This window comes from Mustela erminea, chromosome 4, assembly GCF_009829155.1.
Source record: "Mustela erminea isolate mMusErm1 chromosome 4, mMusErm1.Pri, whole genome shotgun sequence".
NCBI lineage: Eukaryota > Metazoa > Chordata > Mammalia > Carnivora > Mustelidae > Mustela > Mustela erminea.
In genome coordinates this window covers 9,328,731-9,348,899 of record NC_045617.1, presented here as the reverse complement: position 1 = coordinate 9,348,899, position 20,169 = coordinate 9,328,731, and the positions used below count along the sequence as shown (strand labels likewise).

Sequence of the window (20,169 nt, the reverse complement as noted above, 5' to 3'; positions counted from 1 at the left end):
ATGAGAATATTCCACAAATCAATAAAAATGTTTAAGATTCTAACTCAGAAAATGCTAGTGTAGCTTTCAATTGAGTGTGCATGAGAGATTTTTAAGAACTTATCAAGGAAATAAATGTTTATCAGAAATGAGATTTTAAGGGCGCCTGGGTGCTTCAGTTGGCTGTATCCAACTCTTGATTTCAGCTCCAGTCATGACCGCAGGGTGGAGGGATCGAGTCCCACATTGGGCTCCAAGTGCAGCAGGGATTCTGCCTGAGATTCTCTCTCTCCCCCCCTCCTCCCCCCAGCTCACTCACTCGCTCTCTCAAACACATAAATCTTTAAAAAAAAAAAATTAGATTTTAAAGTAATCCATAGTCTTTAGATAAGACTTTTTTTTTTTAAATATGAGGGCAGGGGCAGCAGGAGAGAGAATCTTAAGCGGGCTCCATGCCCAACACAGAAGCTGACATTGGGCTCGATCTGATGACCCTGAGATCATGACCCGAGCCGAAATCAAGAGTTGGATGCTTAACCAACTGAACCACCCAGATGTTCCTAGATATGACATTTTTAAAAACTGTAGATAGCATATGACTTAGATAGCATATGACTTGTAAGCTATTTACAGGACACACACAATTTATGCAACGCATACATAATACATTTCCATATTATTTTGTTTAAATTGGAATTAACCATGCAATCCATTTTTCAACTAAATGATTTTGCTATTTTCTGAGGTATTAAAGTACCTGAGAAAAATCCAAGAAATACGTCATTTTTTCATTGTGGCCCTTCCTATATTTGTTATCTCAGCAATGATACAACTGGAAACGGTGACCAGAAATAATCTTAAGAAGGAGCATGTTTATTATAACTTACTCCTTCCAGTGCATGATTTTATATATGGCATAAACTCTGTCCAGTCCTTCTGAGTTCTAGAACCAGGCTAACATAACATGGTCTCCTGCATAGGATGTCCTATCTCCTCCCATCCAGAACAACCTCTACAATCTGAATTGGTTATTAACTCAGATCTACAGGAAACAGTCATGAAACAAAGAACTACGCGTTACAAAGTGTAAGCAGGGACACATTACAAGAGGTGAACATGATCTTACTGAAGGTCAGCCCTTGGTGTAAAATTACGCTGATTAATTTAGCTAGTTCCACACTTCCGTGACAGCCCACAATTCTTCTCAGGTGATTACGGACAAACTGTGTCAGGAGATAAGGTTCCCAGGATTATTTGTAAGGTATTTAATGATGGAGAAATAAAGTAAAATAAGAAGCTCCCCAGGCTTTCCATCCCCTCGCAAGACACGGCGACGGTCCGCTTTCTCACCTCGTGCGGTACTGGGGGTGCAGCACGTACACGCCGTCGTGGTATTTTTCTCGCATTGTCTCTCGGTCTAGATTAGCCAGGGTCCTGGCGGCATGTGAGGCTTCCATGATGCGCCGGGACTTCATTGCCTCTGCCAGTATGGAAACCCACCCTGGGGAAGAGAACAAACCCCTCGGTCCCACACCACTTCATGGGAGACTGTGAGGGGTCTCCGACTGAAGATCTTTCTCCGTATGTCAAATAAATAAATAAAATCTTTTAAAAAAATATTCAAATTTGTTACATCAAAAAATATCCCTTTCAAATGTGTAAAGAAAGCTTTATGATAATAATATAATAATGTTTTAAAATTCTACCTATGGAGATAAACGGGTATATTACTAGTATACATACAAAAACATGGCCTTATTTTTAATGGAGTCCCAAGAAAGGAAACACAAGAGTAATCATGGCACAAGCCACTTTTATGGCTTTTTTTAGTTGACAAAGTATTCTCACAATGCCTTTTACAAAACACCAAATGCCCCTTGGAAACATGTCTTTCAGATTCAGTGTTTTTAAATTACATAACATCTGAATACATGATAATTATAAAAACAAATTTTTAAAAATAGCATTTTATAATCAAAGTCCCACTTCAGCTTCAGCACTCCCATCATTTCCCAGCTCCGTCTATAGCCTCAGAAGTAACTAGAGTTCAAAGTTAGGTGGTGACCCTTCCAAACCTTCTCAGAAATTCAGTCCTATACCTGTAACTTCTACATATACACTATACACTAAAGTGCTATATGCTTCTTTTTTTTTCCTGCCTAGATGGAATCGTACTATTCCTCCTGTTCTGTGACCAGATCTGGTACTTCGGTTTGGTGCCTTGGGATGCTCTCTGTATACATGATCTTTTCTTTTTAACTACAGCATGTGACATAGTTTGAGTATACCATTGTTTATTTACCATTATTCCTACTGGCAACATTTAGGTTGTTTCTATTTTTTCCATACTGCAAACACCAGTCCAATAAACATTTTTGTACACAAATCTTTAAGAACACACATGAGTATTTAGGTAGGAGAGAGTCCCAGTAGTATTCTTACTACATCAATTGGTGTATACATTCTTTTAATAGATACTACTAAGTGCCTATAAAAAAAAAAAAAAACACGCTGAATCAATTTACATCCTCACCAACAATGTATGAAAGGAGCAGTTTCCATGCACCATCACCAGCAGTGGATATTACCAGTATCTTTTTAACTTTTGTAAATCTGAATGGCAAAAAGTTAGATCTGAAACTATTAAGACGCATATATACATACATACAGATATATATATATGTGTGTGTGCACGTGTACATGTGTGTACAGATATATACTAAAGACAAAGGATACCTAAAGAAAAAATACAACAAGGTAGACAGTAGAATTCAAACTGAAAGGCTCAGAAATAATGGGAGATGAGCAAAAAGAAGCATAGATAACTTTAAGAAGTTTAGACATAAAATGGAAAAGCAGAAGAGAAAGTGAAAAACCAGGGGGCTGTGATGTCACAAATTTAAGTGGTTTTTCACACTGTCCCCTAATCTGTGTCGATCAAAGGATCCTGCTGAGAAGGAACCCCTGCCTACGCAGATTAGAAAAGACTGGCAATTCCCGAGACAGTGCAAGGAGCCAGGGGCCAGGTGTAGCCGGAGGTCTCATGAGAGATGTCCCTTTTCCTATCACCAAGAGCAGAAAAGGAGAAGACCGGTTTGGTTTTGGTGGTGGGAAATGAGGGAAATCCCTTTTAGGGTCTCGGCTGTCTCACTGCCATGGGCGAGGCCATCTGCTGAGAGGCACGGAGTCTGGGGAAGGTTTGAAGAACATGGAGGAGGTTCGATCGTCACTGTAGGAACAGTAAGGCGCGCCAACCGGAGAAACAGGACTGCCGAGCGATATGAAGCTGAGGACCAACCTGCAATGATTCTACGCTCAGCCACAGAAGCAAGAGAGAGTAGGTTTTCTCTAGCGTAGGCGTCTTGACCAAGGGTGTGCTCAGAGAATGGAAGAGAAAGGGAGCTCCAGGCCACTGAAGAGAACATCAGTGAAATGAGGAACCATGGGATATACAGACACTGCGTCAGGAGGGGAGTGCGGGAAAGGAGGGCGAATGGACGGGGAGCAAACAACAGGGTCCGCAGACAAACTCCTGGCGAGAATAAAACTGGTCACCGTGGGAGCAGATGCGAAGACAAACTTGAATGAGAGGAGGATGTGCTCTGGGGTGAATTACCGATTCTGTGGGTGAGGTGGTTTTGTGACCAAATGCAGGTGTGGCACGGGACTGGCGCCCTAGACAATCAGGAGCACAGAAGGAAGTCAATGGAGACGAGGAGGTCGAGGAGCCGGAGAGACCAAGGTGTTCAGTGGGCCGCCCGGTGGACAGTGAAATCACCGAGGGATGAAAGACTTGGGGTAAGAGCCAGGGTTCGATTTGGGGAAGAGTGTTTTGTGGGTTTTTCAAATAAAATACTGATTTCATCAAGGCTCTATCCCATTAAAGAAACTGAAGATAAGTCAACAAAAATTATCCAAAGTAAAACACAGAGGGAGAGAAAAATATTTGAAGAGAAATGAAAAGAGTCTCAATGACTTGTGGAACAAAATCAAGAGATCTAATATCAACGACTGAGGTCCCAATGGGAGAAAAGAGCAAGTGGAGACAAGAAAAAGTCTTTCAAGATATACTTGCCAGAAATTCGCCAAATCTGATAAAAAAAAAAAAATCAGCGCACTGATTTAGTCAGCTCAGCAGACCCTGAGCAGTATAAATATAAAAAAGGAACCAAGCACTTCATAGCCAAACTGCTAAAAACCAAACACAAAAACCTTAAAAGAAGCCAGAAAGGCAATGACAAGGTACACACGGAGAGCGAAAGCAGGAACTGGACACTTCCCACCAGGCGGCGGTGGTGGCGAGACAATGGAACAGCAGTATTAAAAGTGCTGACATTAAAAAGAACACACTGTCATCACAGAATCCTTTGTCCATGGAAAATCTCTTTCCTGGGATAATCAAAGGCAAAGTAAAGACCTTCAGAAAATGAAAAGTGAGAGAATTTGTCCAGCAAACCCAGGTCTTTAGCCCGAGAGGAAACGACGTAGGATGTCAATGTAGATAAACAGAACGGAAGGAAGAACGCTGCGTATCATCAACGTGCAAATAAGAAGACTTTTCTTTTCTTCTTGCAGTCTTTCAATATCACGTGACTGAGTAACAACAGTGTCTCACAAAGTCTATAACGTGTAGGAATCAAATACATTATGCCAATACCACAAAGGATGGCAAGGGGCGGAAAGTGAAGGACACTGTTCCGAGAATCTCACACTATGTATACAGTGAGGGAATAGTAACTCCAGACACACTGTGGTAAGTTAAGGATACCACCAACAAAAAAAAATACGCAAATAAAACTATGCAAAAATCCAAAAAAGGAGAAAGAACAGAATAACCCAAAAAAGTCAGTGAAGGAGGAAAACAGAAAACAATGTGCATAATCACATCTGTGGTAAGGAGACAAAACACTCCAATCAAAAGGGTCAAACTGGATATTAAAAAAAGATGCACGGATACGCTGTCCATAAAAGATGTACTAATTTTTTTTTTAAAGATTTTATTTATTTATTTGACAGGCAGAGATCACAAGTAGGCAGAGAGGCAGGCAGAGAGAGGCGGGGGGTGGAGAAGCAGGCTCCCTGCCGAGCAGTGAGCCCGATGTGGGGCTCAATCCCAGGACTGTGAGATCATGACCTGAGCCGAAGGCAGAGGCTTTAACCCACTGAGCCACCCAGGTGCCCCGAAAGATGTACTAATTTTTAATAAGTCACAGAAAAATGAAAGCAAAAGAAGGGGAAAAGATAAAAGATTGGTAATGCAAACAGCAAGCATAAGAAAAAGCCAGTGTGATCATCCAGGGAAATGAAAATCAAAACCACCATGAGCTGTCACCTACACGAGTCAGAATGGCTAGAACCAAAAAGATCAGAAACAACAAGTGTTGGTGAGGATGTGGACGAAAGGGAGCCTCTTACACTGCTGGCGGGAATGCAAACTGGCACAGCCACTGTTGAAAACAGTATGGAGGTTCCTCAGAAAGTTAAAAATAGAAATACCATACAATCCTGGACTTCCACTACTAGGTATTTATCCAAAGAAAATGAAAAAATTATTTCAAAAAGATAATAAGCACCCCATGCTTATTGCAGCATTATCTATAAGAGCCAAGATATGGAAACAACCTGGGTACATCAATGGGTAAATGGATAATAAGATGTGTGTGTGTGTGTGTGTGTGTGTGTGTGTGTGACAGACTATCATGCAGCCATAAAAGGAATGAGATCTTTCCATTTACGATAACATAGACAGACCTAGAGGGTATTATGTTAAGTGAATTAAGTCAGAAAGAAAAACACAAATACCTATGTTTCACTTATACATGGAATCTAAAAAACAAATCTTAAACTCCCATAGAAACAGAGTCATACAGAGAACAAACTAGTGGTTGCCGATGGGAGGGGGATGGGGTTGGTAAGTGAAACAGGTGAAGGGGATTAAGAGGTACGAACTTCTAGGTACAAAATAAATAAGTTGCAGGGGTGAAAAGTACAGCAATGGAAATATAGTCAATAATATTACAATAATATGTGGTGACAAATGAGAACTACACTTATGGTGAGCATTATATAATGTACAGAATTGTCAAATCACTATGCTGTACTTCTGAAATTAACATAACACTGAATGTCAATTATACTTCAATAATAAAAATGTTTTAAAAAGAAAAAGAAAAAGCTAGTGTGGCTATTTTAATAGCAGAGCAAGTAGACTTAAAGGAGTGTCCCCAGTGGGAGAGACATCATTTATTAATAAAAAACGAAGAATTTACCAGGAAGAAAAACCTGGCAGAACTAAAGGGAAAAACAGACAAATTCACATAGTTGAAGATTTCACACATCTCTCAGTAATTCACAGAACTAGACAGAACACAATGAAAACCTAGAGAAGATCTGAGCAACACTGTCAGCCAATGCGGTTTAATTGTTATATGTTGAACACCTCACCTAACACCCACAGAACACTCTTTCCTTTTAAGTGTACACAGAACACTCACCACAACAGACCATACAACGGGCCATGAACTATGTTTCAATAAATTTCCAAAGACTAAAATCTTATAGGATATGTTCTCTGAACACATGCAATATTAAATTAGAAATGAGACATAGGGCATCTAGAAAACAGCATTTATAAACTACACAGCATACTTTTAGGTAACCCGTGAGACAAAGAAAAAATTCATGAGAAAATTAGAAAATATGTCAAACTGAATAATGACAAAAATACAATATACCCAAAATGTGAGGGCCACATCTAAAGCAGGCTAGAGGAAATATACTGCTTTAAGTACTAAATTGCAGTGATCTGAAGACATGTCTTCAAATTCTTTGACACTATTGTCCATTAAGAGGTGATGAGTCTGGGGCGCCCAGGTGCTCAGTGGGTTAAGCCTCTGCCTTCGGCTCAGGTCATGATCTCAGAGTCCTGGGATCGAGCCCCATGTTGGGGGTGGGTGGGTGGGTGTCTCCGCTCAGCAGGGAGCCTGGTTCCCCCTCTCTGCCTACCTCCCTGCCTACTTGTGATCTGTCAAATAAATAAAGAAAATGTTAAAAAAAAAAAAGAAGAGGTGATGAGTCAAAACCCCTTCCAAATCTCCTCCCCTTGAATGTGAGCCAGCCTCAATGACTAGCTCCTAATCAGTAGGCCGTGGCAGAAATGAGTTCCTAATGCTTGATTACAAAAGGAAAGAGTTTATACCGGGCCCTCTCTGGGGACGTTTGACCTTTACACCTGGCCATCATGCTTAAAGGAAGCTCAAGCTGAGTGCAGAGGTGCTCAGAGAAAGGAGCCAATGTCCCCAGGCCCAGCTGAGAGCCAGCACCAGTTTGCAAGCCAGGTAAGCGAGCAATCGTGTAAGTGAACCCTCCGTCCCACAGCTGAGCTGCCCAGCTGACGGTGCTTAGAGTGATGTAACCCTTCACTACCAAATCTTGCCCAAGTTTCAGATTCATGAGGAAAACAGAGGATCACTATTTTAACCAATAAATTTTGTGTCTGATACATAGCAACAGGTAACTGAAACAAGAAAAGAGGTTAAAATCAATGATCTAAGTTTCTACTTTAAGAATCTAAAAAGTCAGGACAAATAAAACCCATAGTAAGTAGTCCTTTTTTTTTTTTTTTTTTTTTAAATATTTTATTTATTTGGGCGCCTGGGTGGCTCAGTGGGTTAAGCCGCTGTCTTCGGCTCAGGTCATGATCTCAGGGTCCTGGGATCGAGTCGCGCATCGGGCTCTCTGCTCAGCAGGGAGCCTGCTTCCTCCTCTCTCTCTGCCTGCCTGCCTCTCTGCCTACTTGTGATCTCTCTCTCTGTCAAATAAATAAATAAAATCTTTAAAAAAAAAAAAAAGATTTTATTTATTTGATAGACAAAGATCACAAGTAGGCAGAGAGGCAGGCAGAGAGAGGAGGAAGCAGGCTCCCCGAGAAGCAGAGAGCCCGATGCGGGGCTTGATCCCAGGACCCTGGGATCGTGACCTGAGCCGAAGGCAGAGGCCTTAACCCACTGAGCCATCCAGGCGCCCCCATAGTAAGTAGTCCTTTATAGAAAAAGTTGGCTGATCCCTGAATGAGACTTCATTAAATTAAAAACTTCTAGTGATCAAAACTCTCTTAAATGTAAACCAAAACACAAAGCAGAGACACAAGAAAAAATGTAAATTCATAGTTTCTAATAAATATGAACATATGGATATATCTGATGAGCACATATCTATGCATATTTGTGTGTGTGTGTGTGTGTGTGTTTACACAGATCACTTTGCTTTTTCCAATGAAAGAGCCAAGAAGCAAAGACACTCCAGGACCAACAAGCACACCAAGCACCCAGATCCTGGTCTGTACCAATGAATCTGCACTAAAATCTATCTGCATTTCTCCCCAGAGAACATGTTGTTATTCCAGACAGTAACGAATGCCTCCCAAAATGAGGTAGGCACACTGCAAGGACACAGGGAACCAGTTTGTGGGGCTCCCACTAAACAAAACTGAGACAATCTGGCATCAAATGTTAAGTACAGTAATAAGATATAAACCATTAAAAAATAGGAATCTATGTGCCCATACTGATGGGGGAGGGTGGGAGGGCGGGAGGGAGGCAAGAAGGAAGAAAGGAGGGGACAGACGGAAGGAGAGAGAAAGAAGGGCTCTTGCTTGTAAGAAATTGCCAAATGCTGAAAAGCACACGGGGAAGGCGTGCTGCAGTTAGGAAACCACCATTCTGCAACCATCACGCTAAAGGCAAGAGGAGGCGAGAATGTTCCACAGACGAGGAACAGGAATTTCCGCATGGTCTTAAGTATCTCCCCACCGTCAGTTTATTAGTTGCAAGGCGGGGACATCACTATTTATACCCCGAGTACATCTCTTAGTGAACCAAATCATATCAAAGATGATGTAAACAATTAGATGGTCATGATGGCAAAAACCGCTCCCCCGTGACTGTCCCCGCACCGAGTATCTTAGATACGGGCCATCCACATGTCGCAAGCAACTCCGTGCCCCTACGAAAATGACATGCTCTAAGGACCCATAAGCAAACCTAAGCAAAGTCTTAAGTCTGTTAAAAAAAATTAATGTATCAGGAGGGGTAGAGGCGGGAGAAGACCAAAGGACCAAATCCAAGAGAGACGTATTACCTGAGCGAACTATAGTAGAATGAAGACGTTCGTTCAAAGCCATATTTCCGATGATACGCATTATATTTCTCTGTATTTTAGGACAATCCTTGTGAAGTTGGTATAGTCTCTGAAGTAGTTGCAAGCCTCCGTTTGCTTCAATTTGATCACAGTGTGTAGATATCTAGCAGGATAAATTAATGAAAGCTCACTTAACGCTGCACAGTCACTAACGAGGTGACCCAGCATGCTGAAGGCACAGCCAGGGAGGTCCTGGTCAAGGACAGAGACCTACCTGAAACTCTCATCTCGGCTGGCTGAAATAAAGAAGCAAACCCTTATCTATGCGAGAGGTGCTTCAGAATCACTGAAAAAATTAAGGCATATCTCACCAGGACTTCTGAAATTTTTATTCTTTTTTTTTTAAAGATTTTATTTCTTTATTCCACAGAGAGAGACACAGTGAGAGAGGAAAGACAAGCAGGGGGAGTGGGAGAGGGAGAAGCAGGCTTCCCGCCAAGCACGGAGCCCGATGCGGGGCTCGATCCCAGGACCCCGGGATCATGACCTGAGCCGAAGGCAGATGCTTAACTGACTAAATCTCCCAGGCGCCCTGAAATTTTTATTCTTATTGTGTAGACATGGGTGGTTCAGTGATAAAATTCTCTTACTGTTTAGCTCTTGATGGGATGTGTAACCTGACAATGTCATTATTATAGAATTGTTTCGATGAACAGTGATACTCTGGCTGGCTTGACCTTAAAAAGGTTTTCTATGCTTGAGAAAGCTGCCACCTGATAACAAGTAGAAACACTCACTCGAAGTTGCCAAGTTTGCTTCTACATCGAGAACTCGCAGAGATAAATAAGCTCCATCCGCGGCCTCGCACCCCACCCCACACAAGCCCACAGTGTGGGGGTTCTCCTAAAACTCAGGAGTCAGAACACATTTTTTAAAGAGAACGATCAAGTGGTAAAAATAAAAAAGAAAAAGGGGGAAAAAAAGAAAAGAAAAAGGGATGTGAATTTTTAATGGAGAAACAAGAGAAAAGCCCAAGGAACTATGTAATACTATTGTAAGTCCTCACAATGTGCCAAGGTCACTGGCACGACCTTGGCCTCCTCCCATCACTGGTTGGGACTCACTGATACGTCACATGTATGTTAACAATTTCCACTCTCCAAATTTTTATTGAATTTTATGACATTTTAAGTGCATTTAAGAGTATGTCTTTTAGACACACATCAGTGAGCTATGTAATGACTTGAGAGGTTTCTGGAAAGCTATTCCACGCACTGTACTTTCCTGAAGATGCATCTATTGCCTTAGAAACTAGTCTTAAGCCGCAAAAACTCCAGCTCATTTTCCTACATGCCCTTTTGAACTACACTGCTAATACCTCTACTCTGTACTTAATTCCCAGCCCCACTGATGGAATCTAGAGATGGCCAGACGCTTCTGAGCCATGTCTAATGGTTCCCAAAATTAAACTAGAATATAAGAGCTCTAGAACGGGGTTTCTCATGACGTGAGAAGGACTACTTCCAGAAGCCTCAACCAGGGATGCCTGTTAAAAATGCAAATTTCTGGACACAATCCCGTATCTAAAGGTGACCATGAAACTTGCACTTTTAAGCATGCTTAAAAGTGATTTTTAGACATTCATGTTTGAGCACCACAAAGTTTGTTGCTTTTTTTCTTTTTAAAATCAAGAAGGCAGGGCACCTGGGTGGCTCAGTGGGTTAAAGCCTCTGCCTTCGGCCCAGGTCATGATCTCAGGGTCCTGGGATCGAGCCCTGAATCAGGCTCTCTGATCAGCAGGGAGCCTGCTTCCCTCTCTCTCTCTCTGCCTGCCTCTCTGCCTACTTGTGATCTCTGTCTGTCAAATAAATAAATAAAATCTTTAAAAAATAAAATAAAATCAAGAAGGCACCAGGGGGTGCCTGGCTCAGTCAGTTGGGCATCCAACTCTTGATTTCAGCTCAGGTCATGATCTCAGGGTCCTGAGATCAAACCACATGTAGGGCTCTGCTCTCACCATGCAGTCTTGCTTGAGATTCTCTCTCTCCCTCTCTGTCTGCCCCTCTCCCTTCCCTCTCTAAAAATAAACAAAACCTTTAAAATAAATAAAAGTAAACAAATAAAATCAAAATATGATAATGACAGAAAAGCTGTCATAAATGCCAAAAAATTTAAAAACCATTAATATATGGAGTATGATCATCCAAATATTTACCTTTTATCCATATGCTACATCTCTAGCAGATGTTTTACTGGAAATTAACTACCTACTAATATTATTTGGAAAAATGATCTGAGAAAGGCAGTAGAAGATAGCATAATTCAAAGGTCAATGCTATGTTTTAGACAATGGATTGCTTTCTTATGCACAATTAAGATTAAATACATTTTTAGAAATGCTTGGCAAAAATGAAATATGTGTATTGGTGCTAAATTATGATTATCAATTCTAATAACTAAATGGGGGGAAGCAGAAATTTTAAAACAAGTAAAAAGCTTTTTTTTTTTCTTCTACAAAAAATGAGGATTACTTCCCTTGAATGAGCCAACATGTACAATTTTTCCATTGTGATCATAAAAACTAAACCACATTTTAAAAATGTAAGTTACCTCAGAATGTTTTACCAAAGCTTCTAAACAGAACATTTCCACTGTAGCTGAAGGAACTTCTCCAAAACTTTCAGCATAAGGAAGTCCATTTCCTCCAAAACACCATAAGCCACCCTGAAAGATAATTAAATGTTTACTGAAGAGAGTGACTCATATTTTTTGTTTGACAAAAAAAATCCCTGAGCTATACACGACATATTTTGGAAGCTGAAAGGGAACTAGTTATGCAAATTGCTGCTTCCTAGAACAGAAAACATAAGGAATCATTTCTAGAAGAGGCAATCTGCATGTTTTTCTTCTTTCCTCTGTGTCCTCTTCTCTGAATGTAAGAACACTAACACACAATCCTTTATCAAGTAAGAAAAGCCCAGGATTGAACATATGTTCTACTGCAAGATGACACTGGCAGAGTCTACCTGAAATCCATTACTCAAAATAATAATAAAGAGAGGGTGCCTGGGTGGCTCAGTGGGTTAAGCCGCTGCCTTCGGCTCAGGTCATGATCTCAGGGTCCTGGGATCGAGTCCCGCATCGGGCTCTCTGCTCAGCAGGGAGCCTGCTTCCTCCTCTCTCTCTCTGCCTGCCTCTCTGCCTACTTGTAATCTCTCTCTGTCAAATAAATAAATAAAATCTTTAATAATAATAATAATAATAATAATAAAGAGAAAAGGCAGTACTGGGAAAGTTTAAAATGAAGATAACTGATGATAATGATGTGAAATTCAAGTTCATATGGGAGAATAAACAGAAGAGCTAGGAAAACCATGAGACAGAACAGGGGTGTGTACTAGCCCTATAAAATAGCAAAATATAAGAATGAAGCGCGAAAAAATTTCAACTCTTACTATAGATCGAATGCTAATGTCACTAGTACACAATAATCTCCCACAAATCAGTGGCAAAAATACCAGTGATGCTACAGAAAAATGAGCAACAGCCAGAAACAAAAAGTTCCTAGGAAAGGAAATCTATGACAGGAGGCCCAACATCGCTCTGGTGAGAGGCATGCACGGTGCCTCTAGGAGAGAAACGGTCCCCGTCTATCAGAGGCGTGGGGAAGCCGCGCTCCTACCTCCGTGCTTCCTCCGTGGAGGACAACTCAGGGCAGCTGCCTACACTGCAGGCCCTTCAACAGTTCACCCTACCGAGACACACAAAGGCAAAGTGATGCAAGTACAGGTTTGTTCACTGCAGCAACGTCTGTAAGCATGAAAGCCTGAAGGGACGAACTGCCCTCAACAGGAGGCTGGGTAAATCGTGATGGGGCTCCCGTACGACGGAATGCGAGGTGAACGTGAAAATCTGAGGCTCCTCAGACATTGATACGTACCAATCTCCAACATAAACACTCAAGTGAGAAAAAGGGGCAGAAGAGTGTATCATATGCTACAATCTGTGAGAGAGTAAGTGTAACCATGTGAGTGTGTGAGGGGCGGTGTGGGGGCGATGGAAGGAAGACTAATTACTGTACCTCCTTTGAAGCACTTTGTAGTTGACCGAGGGGCCCTGACTGTGCAGAGAGGCCACCTGCTGGTACAAGAGCGCAACTACAAGGTAATGTTTTTCAAAAATGTGTACAGAAAGCCCAGCGTATCCTACAGGAAATATAAACCATAAATTTCTGCATTTTGAGCTAATGTATAGGGCCCATGGTTTGGTAAACCTAGTAAACATTCTATAATTCTTACTCCTGCCATCCTCTCTGATGTAACATTCTGCGTTTCCAAGTTTAAACATGCTTTAATCTCAAATATTCATCTCTCAACAGAGGGCTGGGAACGGACTAACTGATGAAGAGTCACTCTCTCCTCCAGCAGACATATGGGCAAATAGTGAAGTGGTGGGCTCCGGGGAATGGGGGACTTCTCTTAAACATCCACCACCAAAACCTGCCTCCCCCAAATCCCTCTCCCTACCTCACACCCTCAAATCACCTGACCTTGAAGCCAAATGCTCCAAGGAAAGAAAGAGAAGAAGGAAAAAAAATTACCTAGGACTCTGCGTTCTCTTGATCATTTTCTAAGCGGGATATAAGAATACGGTTCCAATTCCAACCTCATCGGCAAAGCTTCAGTTATTTGTGAACCAGCAGATTGTGTGGTAGAAAAGAAGCACAAGCAAAAGGAACGGATAAAAGGCGCAAACTCGTGGTGTGGTCATATGGATTATATTCTAATTCTTATTTTTTTTTAAAGATTTCTTTTATTTATTTCAGAGAGAGAGTGAGTGAGCACAAGCAGGGGGAGCAGAGGCAGAGTGAGAGAGAGAAGCAGGCTCCCTGATGAGCATGGAGCCCAATGTGGGGCTGAATCCCACGGCTCAGGGGTCACGACCTGAGCCAAAGGGAGACACTTAACCAACAGAGCCAACCAAGCACCCTCCTATATTCTCATTCTTCTTCTTTTTTTTTTTTAAATTTTATTTATTTGACAGAGAGGCAGAGCAGCAGGCGGGGGGGGGGGGGGGGGGAAGCAGGCTCCCTCCTGAGCAGAGAGCCCGATGTAGGGCTCGATCCCAGGACCCTGAGATCATGACCTGAGCCGAAGGCAGACGCCCAACCCACTGAGCCACCCAGGCGCCCCCCTATATTCTCATTCTTAACACAAAAATAAAACACATAGGTTACTACTGCTTTATCATTGGATTAAGATAGAGCAAGATTACATAAATTCGTAAAAATTTAAGAAATGCCATACATCAAATTCCGTAACGCAAACTAAAAAATGATCTCTTAAGGATCAAAGAAATGAAGAGGAAAGGAAAGAGAGTGACACTGTTAAAAACAATAACAAGGGTAAGGTATAAAAATTAGAAGGCAATCATAACAATAAAGCGTAAGAGGAAATGTCAACTAATAAAACAAGTTGCTAAAGAATTTATATCCATATCATATATTAATTATGTGTTAACAAAGCATTTTATGTATAATTGTTTATTACGATATTCAATGGGAGACACAACCTAACTGTGGATTAACACAGTATATTTCAAATGCATCTCAACGAGTTTATAACAGCCAAATGACTTAATGCACAATAGAAATTTTCTTACCACATAACCTACAACTCCGATTAAACAGTATCTCCATTTTTGTCTGCCATACAAAAATACTTTGATTCATAACAGAAATATGCCAGTTGTTACTTAAGTATGTATACGTCTGTGCACAGCTGGCTCTCATGATTCATTCGTTATTCCATAAAGATTTATCGAGAAGACATTGGGTGGGAGGCTGTATCTGGTACCGGGGAGATTATTAAAGCCTACTGGAAGGGAGTAAGAGGATGACGTAAGCAAAGAAATACAGAGTATAATTACACAATGGGATGAATGCTAGGAAGGACAATAAATGCAATAAACATTTGAGATAAAGAGGAAGGTCTCTCTGTGGAGCTGACAAGCTGAGAGCTGGAGGACAAAGAGGCAGCCGTGTGACAAGCCAGGTGGCAGAGAATCCCAGGCAGAGGGAGCACGAGCGGATAAACATTTCGCAAGTTCAAGGACTGGAGAGGAAAAGCCAGTGTGGCTGGAGCACAGGCGTGAGCATGAGGGAGAGTGAGCCTGCGGGAGGGGACGGTTAGAAAGGCGGTGAAGAAACGGATTCAGGTAAGCCGACACCGAGGGCTGCTAGGAGATGTGACATCTGAGAATGATTACCCATTTTCTTGAAACACTTAGAAATAAGCTGTGTTTGCTTTCTCTGTTACTTACAACTGATGAGATTTACTCACAACCAAAGTTGGGAGAAGGGGAGAGAGGGGGAGTTTGCGATGACAATGATGGGTTCGTTCCAACAAAGAATCCTCAGTGTGCACAGCTGTACGTCATGGGGAACTGCAGGACTGGCAAAGCCTGTCCAGCTATGGGAAAGTGAGCTTCACAGTTTCCTTTTTTGTGTAAGCATCTGTAGGTTTCTAAATCCTCGGTCGTTAAAGCAATCTCCCATCTTTAAACCAATCTGTCAATGTCTTTCTCTCAATCCTAACACGTTGCTATGCTTATGCAGATAGATGTCAGAAGTGCCTTGATGCAAGGACTTCAGACCCTAATACCTAAGCTGATTTCAGACAGACTAGGAAATTACAGGGGCGAATGATAATACTAAAACTGCAGGATTTTAGCTGGGCTGTCCTTAAGCCAAGACCACAAAAGCTTTGTGATGGGAAATCATTTCAAGGTACCATATCCACTGTTCTCCTGACTCTAGGCAGCTTGTCACAGTAGATGAAAAAGCAAGCACAATCTAAAATGTTCAAACTGGGGTGCCGGCGGGGGGGGTGGTTCAGTCGGTTAAGAGTCTGCCTTTGGCTCAGGTCATGATCCTGGAGTGTGGATCGAGTCCCACACTGGGCTTCCTGCTCAGTGGGGAGTCGGCCTCTCCCTCTGCCTCCCTCCTCCTCCCTGCTCGAGGTCTCTCTCTAATAAATAAATAGAATCTTTTTAAAAATGAATAAAATGTTCAAACTTCTGCATCTCTGGTTGCTTCCTTAGGCTCTGAGCCACAGACACCTGAGGTCCTCTAAGAGAGGTTGAAATTTCAGACAAGCTGACTGATTGGAAGTATCTAGACAGTAACAAAAACAAAACGAGACTGAGAGCTGGATCCTGACACCAAAGAAGGAATGCTTTTGATGGTAACATTTGGGGTGGTGGAAGGCCAAGGACCACCCCTCCCTATCCCCCAAATGCCCAGCAGAATTGTAGTCAGCAAATTCCCTGGGTGGACAGCGGAAGGCTGCCAAGGGTGTAGCCATAAGGAGGGGACAGCAAAGCTGGGAAGTGCTTTTGCTCTCTGTGACCCAGCTCTCCTAATGAGCAGAAGGAACAAAAGGGGGATGGCAGATCACTGCCAGGGGTGGGGCGTGGGGGGGCAGAGACAGTCTTGATACTGCTTCTAATTGTGGGTCCCTTTGTTTTGATGTGTGTAAAAGCTAATCTCTGGTGTTTCTGCATAAAAATTCACAACCCCAGAACTCTGCAATGTGTGCAAACCCACTGTGCTTAGAAATGGTGATCATTCTAAAACAGGAATTGTTGACCCAGGGTCCTCCTTAAGCCTCGGGTAGACAGAATTCAGGGTAGGGAGGGCATATGCTTGGAGGGGAAAATGTTATGTCTTTATTCCAGACATGTCACGGAAATTTTGCATGGCATTCAATTAAAAACACAGACAGTAAACCGTATCAACAGTAGCAATCTGTGTGGCTCTGCCAGCAACCAAGAGCACAGACGTTTTCCTGTCCCATCTCATCGGCTGCAGCTTTCTGAGAGTAACGTCACGATCTTCATTCCTTTGAATGCCAACTGCCCACGCTCATACTGGTGGCCCAGACGGGACACTGCCATATAGTGTCCACCCACCAGCAGTTATCTGAGACCCATACATGGACAGACTAGTCCTCAGTTTAACATTATTATTCAACCAAGCAACAACAGCATATACACTGATGGCTTTAAAAATCAAAATTTACATATTGAATTGAACCACGAGAAATCGCAATTTTTCCCAATGTCCCTGAAAGAGTCTAAAAGCAACACTTGCAGCAACAAGCAAGCTTACACCCAAAAGTTGGTTTCCAACAACCACTGGCCTGGAAGGAACCAGGGCTTCTTGAAGATTCGGCTGACTCCAGAGCTGGAGCACAGAAAGTTTAAGATGGAGCCTAGACTGTTTTCTAATGCCAGACAATAAGGAGATACTCAAAATATAATGGAGACAATTTCAAAACACATGGGAGGCAACCTGAAGGAGTTCCCATACCAAACCTGTGACACTGAGCATCAATATGAAAGGTAGTTCTGGGTTATAATCTAGTGAATAAATAATAATCCGGGAGCCCCAGGCTCCATGTGTCAGGAAAGACGGAGGAAGGAAAGCTTTCCCTTACAGTAGACAGAAGTAAAGGCGGATTGTCTGAGTTGGGCAGGGGGAGATCACCATTTTGCAACCATCCAAGAATAACCATTATCAGGCATAATTTATTCAAAGGATACTGAAACCATCATCTGAAAGTCTTTAGAGGCACAGGATAGACTAATAGCCTCAAACGTCCCCTCTCCCCTCAGATCCTATAATCATTATAAACAAAACGTGTATTAACATCAAAGCAGAGAAACCTGGCAAGTTAACATCAGCAGCAAGGGGACCAGCTGGTCTCCTGTGTTTCTGGATGTGGCAGCAGAGTGGGAAGGACACAGGTCACCTCTGCCCTGTTCCCACGATAAATGCAGAAGCGGACTCTAATCCTGAGGACACGTGGGACACACTGAACTGAGGACACTCCGCAAACTGCTACTCTGTAGTCTTCAGAAATGTCAATGACATGAAGACTAAGAAAGGCTGAAGCATTTTTCCAGATAAAAGGAGACATGACCATCAGGTGTGATGTTTCATCCTTAGACACAGATCAGACTGAAAACAACAAAAACAACAAGCTGCTGTGAAAGAATTACTGGGATACTCGGCAAAATTCAACCATGGAGTCTGTAGTAGAGCACAGTATTCTCAGTGTTCATTTTTTTAAAAGATTTTATTTATTTGACAGAGAGAGAGATCACAAGTAGGCAGAGAGGCAGGCAGAGAGGGGGAAGCAGGCTCCCTGTGAGCTTGACCCCAAGACCCTGAAGCTATGACAAGAGCCGAAGGCAGGGGCTTAACCCACTGAGCCACCCAGGCGCCCTCCATGTTAATTTTCTGAGTTTGATATCTGTACTGTGCTCATATCTCAGAATGTCCATGTTGTCAGGAAATAATACTTAAGTCTTTAGAGGCAAAAGGACATCACTTCTATGTCTCACTCTCAAATGGTTCATGGAGGAAGACAGTAAATGTGTGTGAACAGACAAATAAAATCTACCCACAGACAGATGGGGAGGAAATGGGGGGTCAGAAAACAAATGGGGCAAAATAGTAACAATTGGTATATCTTAGTGAAATGTATTATTTCTACAATTCTTAAAGTTTGAAATTACTTCAAAATTAAAAGTTAAAATATTTTAAAAGTAAACTTCAACTTTTTTTTTTTTTTTTTTATTTGACAGAGAGAGATCACAAGTAGAGAGAGAGGCAGGCAGAGAGAGAGAGAGAGGAAAGCAGGCTCCCCGCTGAGCAAAGAGCCTGATGCGGGCCTCGATCCCAGGACCCTGAGATCAATGTAATGTTATTTAATGCATCAAAAAGAACTACATGTATTATTTTTGGTAAGAGTATTTTAATATTATCGGTTTCCTTTGTAACCCTACATACTGCATTTTACGCATCTAGAAATGACTTCACTAAATCACCAAAAGGGGGGTCCATGGTATACAAAGGTGAGGAAGCCCAGCTCTAAAACCAGACAGCTGTCGGTTATCTGCCCAGGCCGAGTAGCCTTCCAAGGAGGTAGCTCTGTACAGAAGCAGCGTACCACCCCTTGAAAGGTGCCTGGAGACTACAAGGCAGCTTTGGCAGATCTCTAAAAACCAGATGGACAACCCTCCTATCTCTTCACTCACAACTTCATGGTAAGTAAAAAAAATCTGAGAAGCCTGACTAAATCGGCAGGGGCAGGGAGGTGGGAAATGAGAACTAAAATAGAGTTATTTATTGGTCTCATGAGATGGGGCCTCAGAACCGAAACTAAGTTAAATGTGTTTTTAATGTTTAATAAAAGACGTGCTACTTGGGATGCCTGGGTGGCTCAGTGGGTTAAAGCCTCTGCCTTCGGCTCAGGTCATGATCCCAGGGTCCTGGGATCGAGCCCCACATCGGGCTCTCTGCTCGGCGAGAAGCCTGCTTCATCTCTCTCTCTCTCTCTCTCTGCCTGCCTCTCTGCCTACTTGTAATCTCTGTCAAATAAATAAATAAAATCTTAAAAAAAAAAAAAAAAGATGTGCTACTTTTGTTTTGTCTTTTTTTTAAAGGCGTTCACCTCTTTGTTTAGGTTTATTCCCAGGTATCTTATTGTTTTGGGTGTTATACCAATTATTTGTTATTGTTTTGATTTCTCTTTCTGCTGCTTCATTACTGGTTACATAAAAATGTAACAGATTTCTGTAAGTTGATTTTGTATCCTGCAACTTTACTGAATTCGTGTATCAGTTCTGGCAATTTTTTAGTGGAGTCTTTTGGGTTATCTATACAAAATATCACGTCATCTGCAAATAATGAAAGTTTTCCTTCTTCCTTGCCAAATAAACCTAACCAAAGAGGTGAAAGACATGAAAGAACATAAACCCTCAATCAGAATGGCTTTCAAGAATGAAGGCGGTCTTCCTCCAAAGGTGTGAAGGACCCTCTAGAGCACTGGGAGAGCTCTGACAAGACGGCACGTACAGCTGGGCATGCTGGCCTGTGCCCTTCTGACCTGTGTCCGGTGTCCTTGTTCGCACATCATCTGCCACTATGCAAACTCCATCCTGTAACTGGCGCCTATCAATTTCATCGCCATTCCAAGGGAAGCC

At 42.2% G+C, this 20,169-nt stretch overlaps 1 protein-coding gene across 6 annotated transcripts in view; it reads right to left on the bottom strand.

The window, feature by feature from the left end:
• Positions 1–20,169, bottom strand: part of SERAC1 (serine active site containing 1) — a 57,124-nt gene that overhangs the window by 8,492 nt on the left and 28,463 nt on the right. For all 6 annotated transcript variants that reach the window (XM_032338610.1, XM_032338608.1, XM_032338612.1 and 3 more), the window contains 3 exons: positions 11,728–11,841; positions 9,118–9,280; positions 1,330–1,480 (listed from right to left, as the gene is read on the bottom strand). In XM_032338610.1, the coding sequence (XP_032194501.1) occupies positions 1,330–1,480; positions 9,118–9,280; positions 11,728–11,841 (428 nt within the window). The remainder of the gene's footprint in view (positions 1–1,329; positions 1,481–9,117; positions 9,281–11,727; positions 11,842–20,169) is intronic.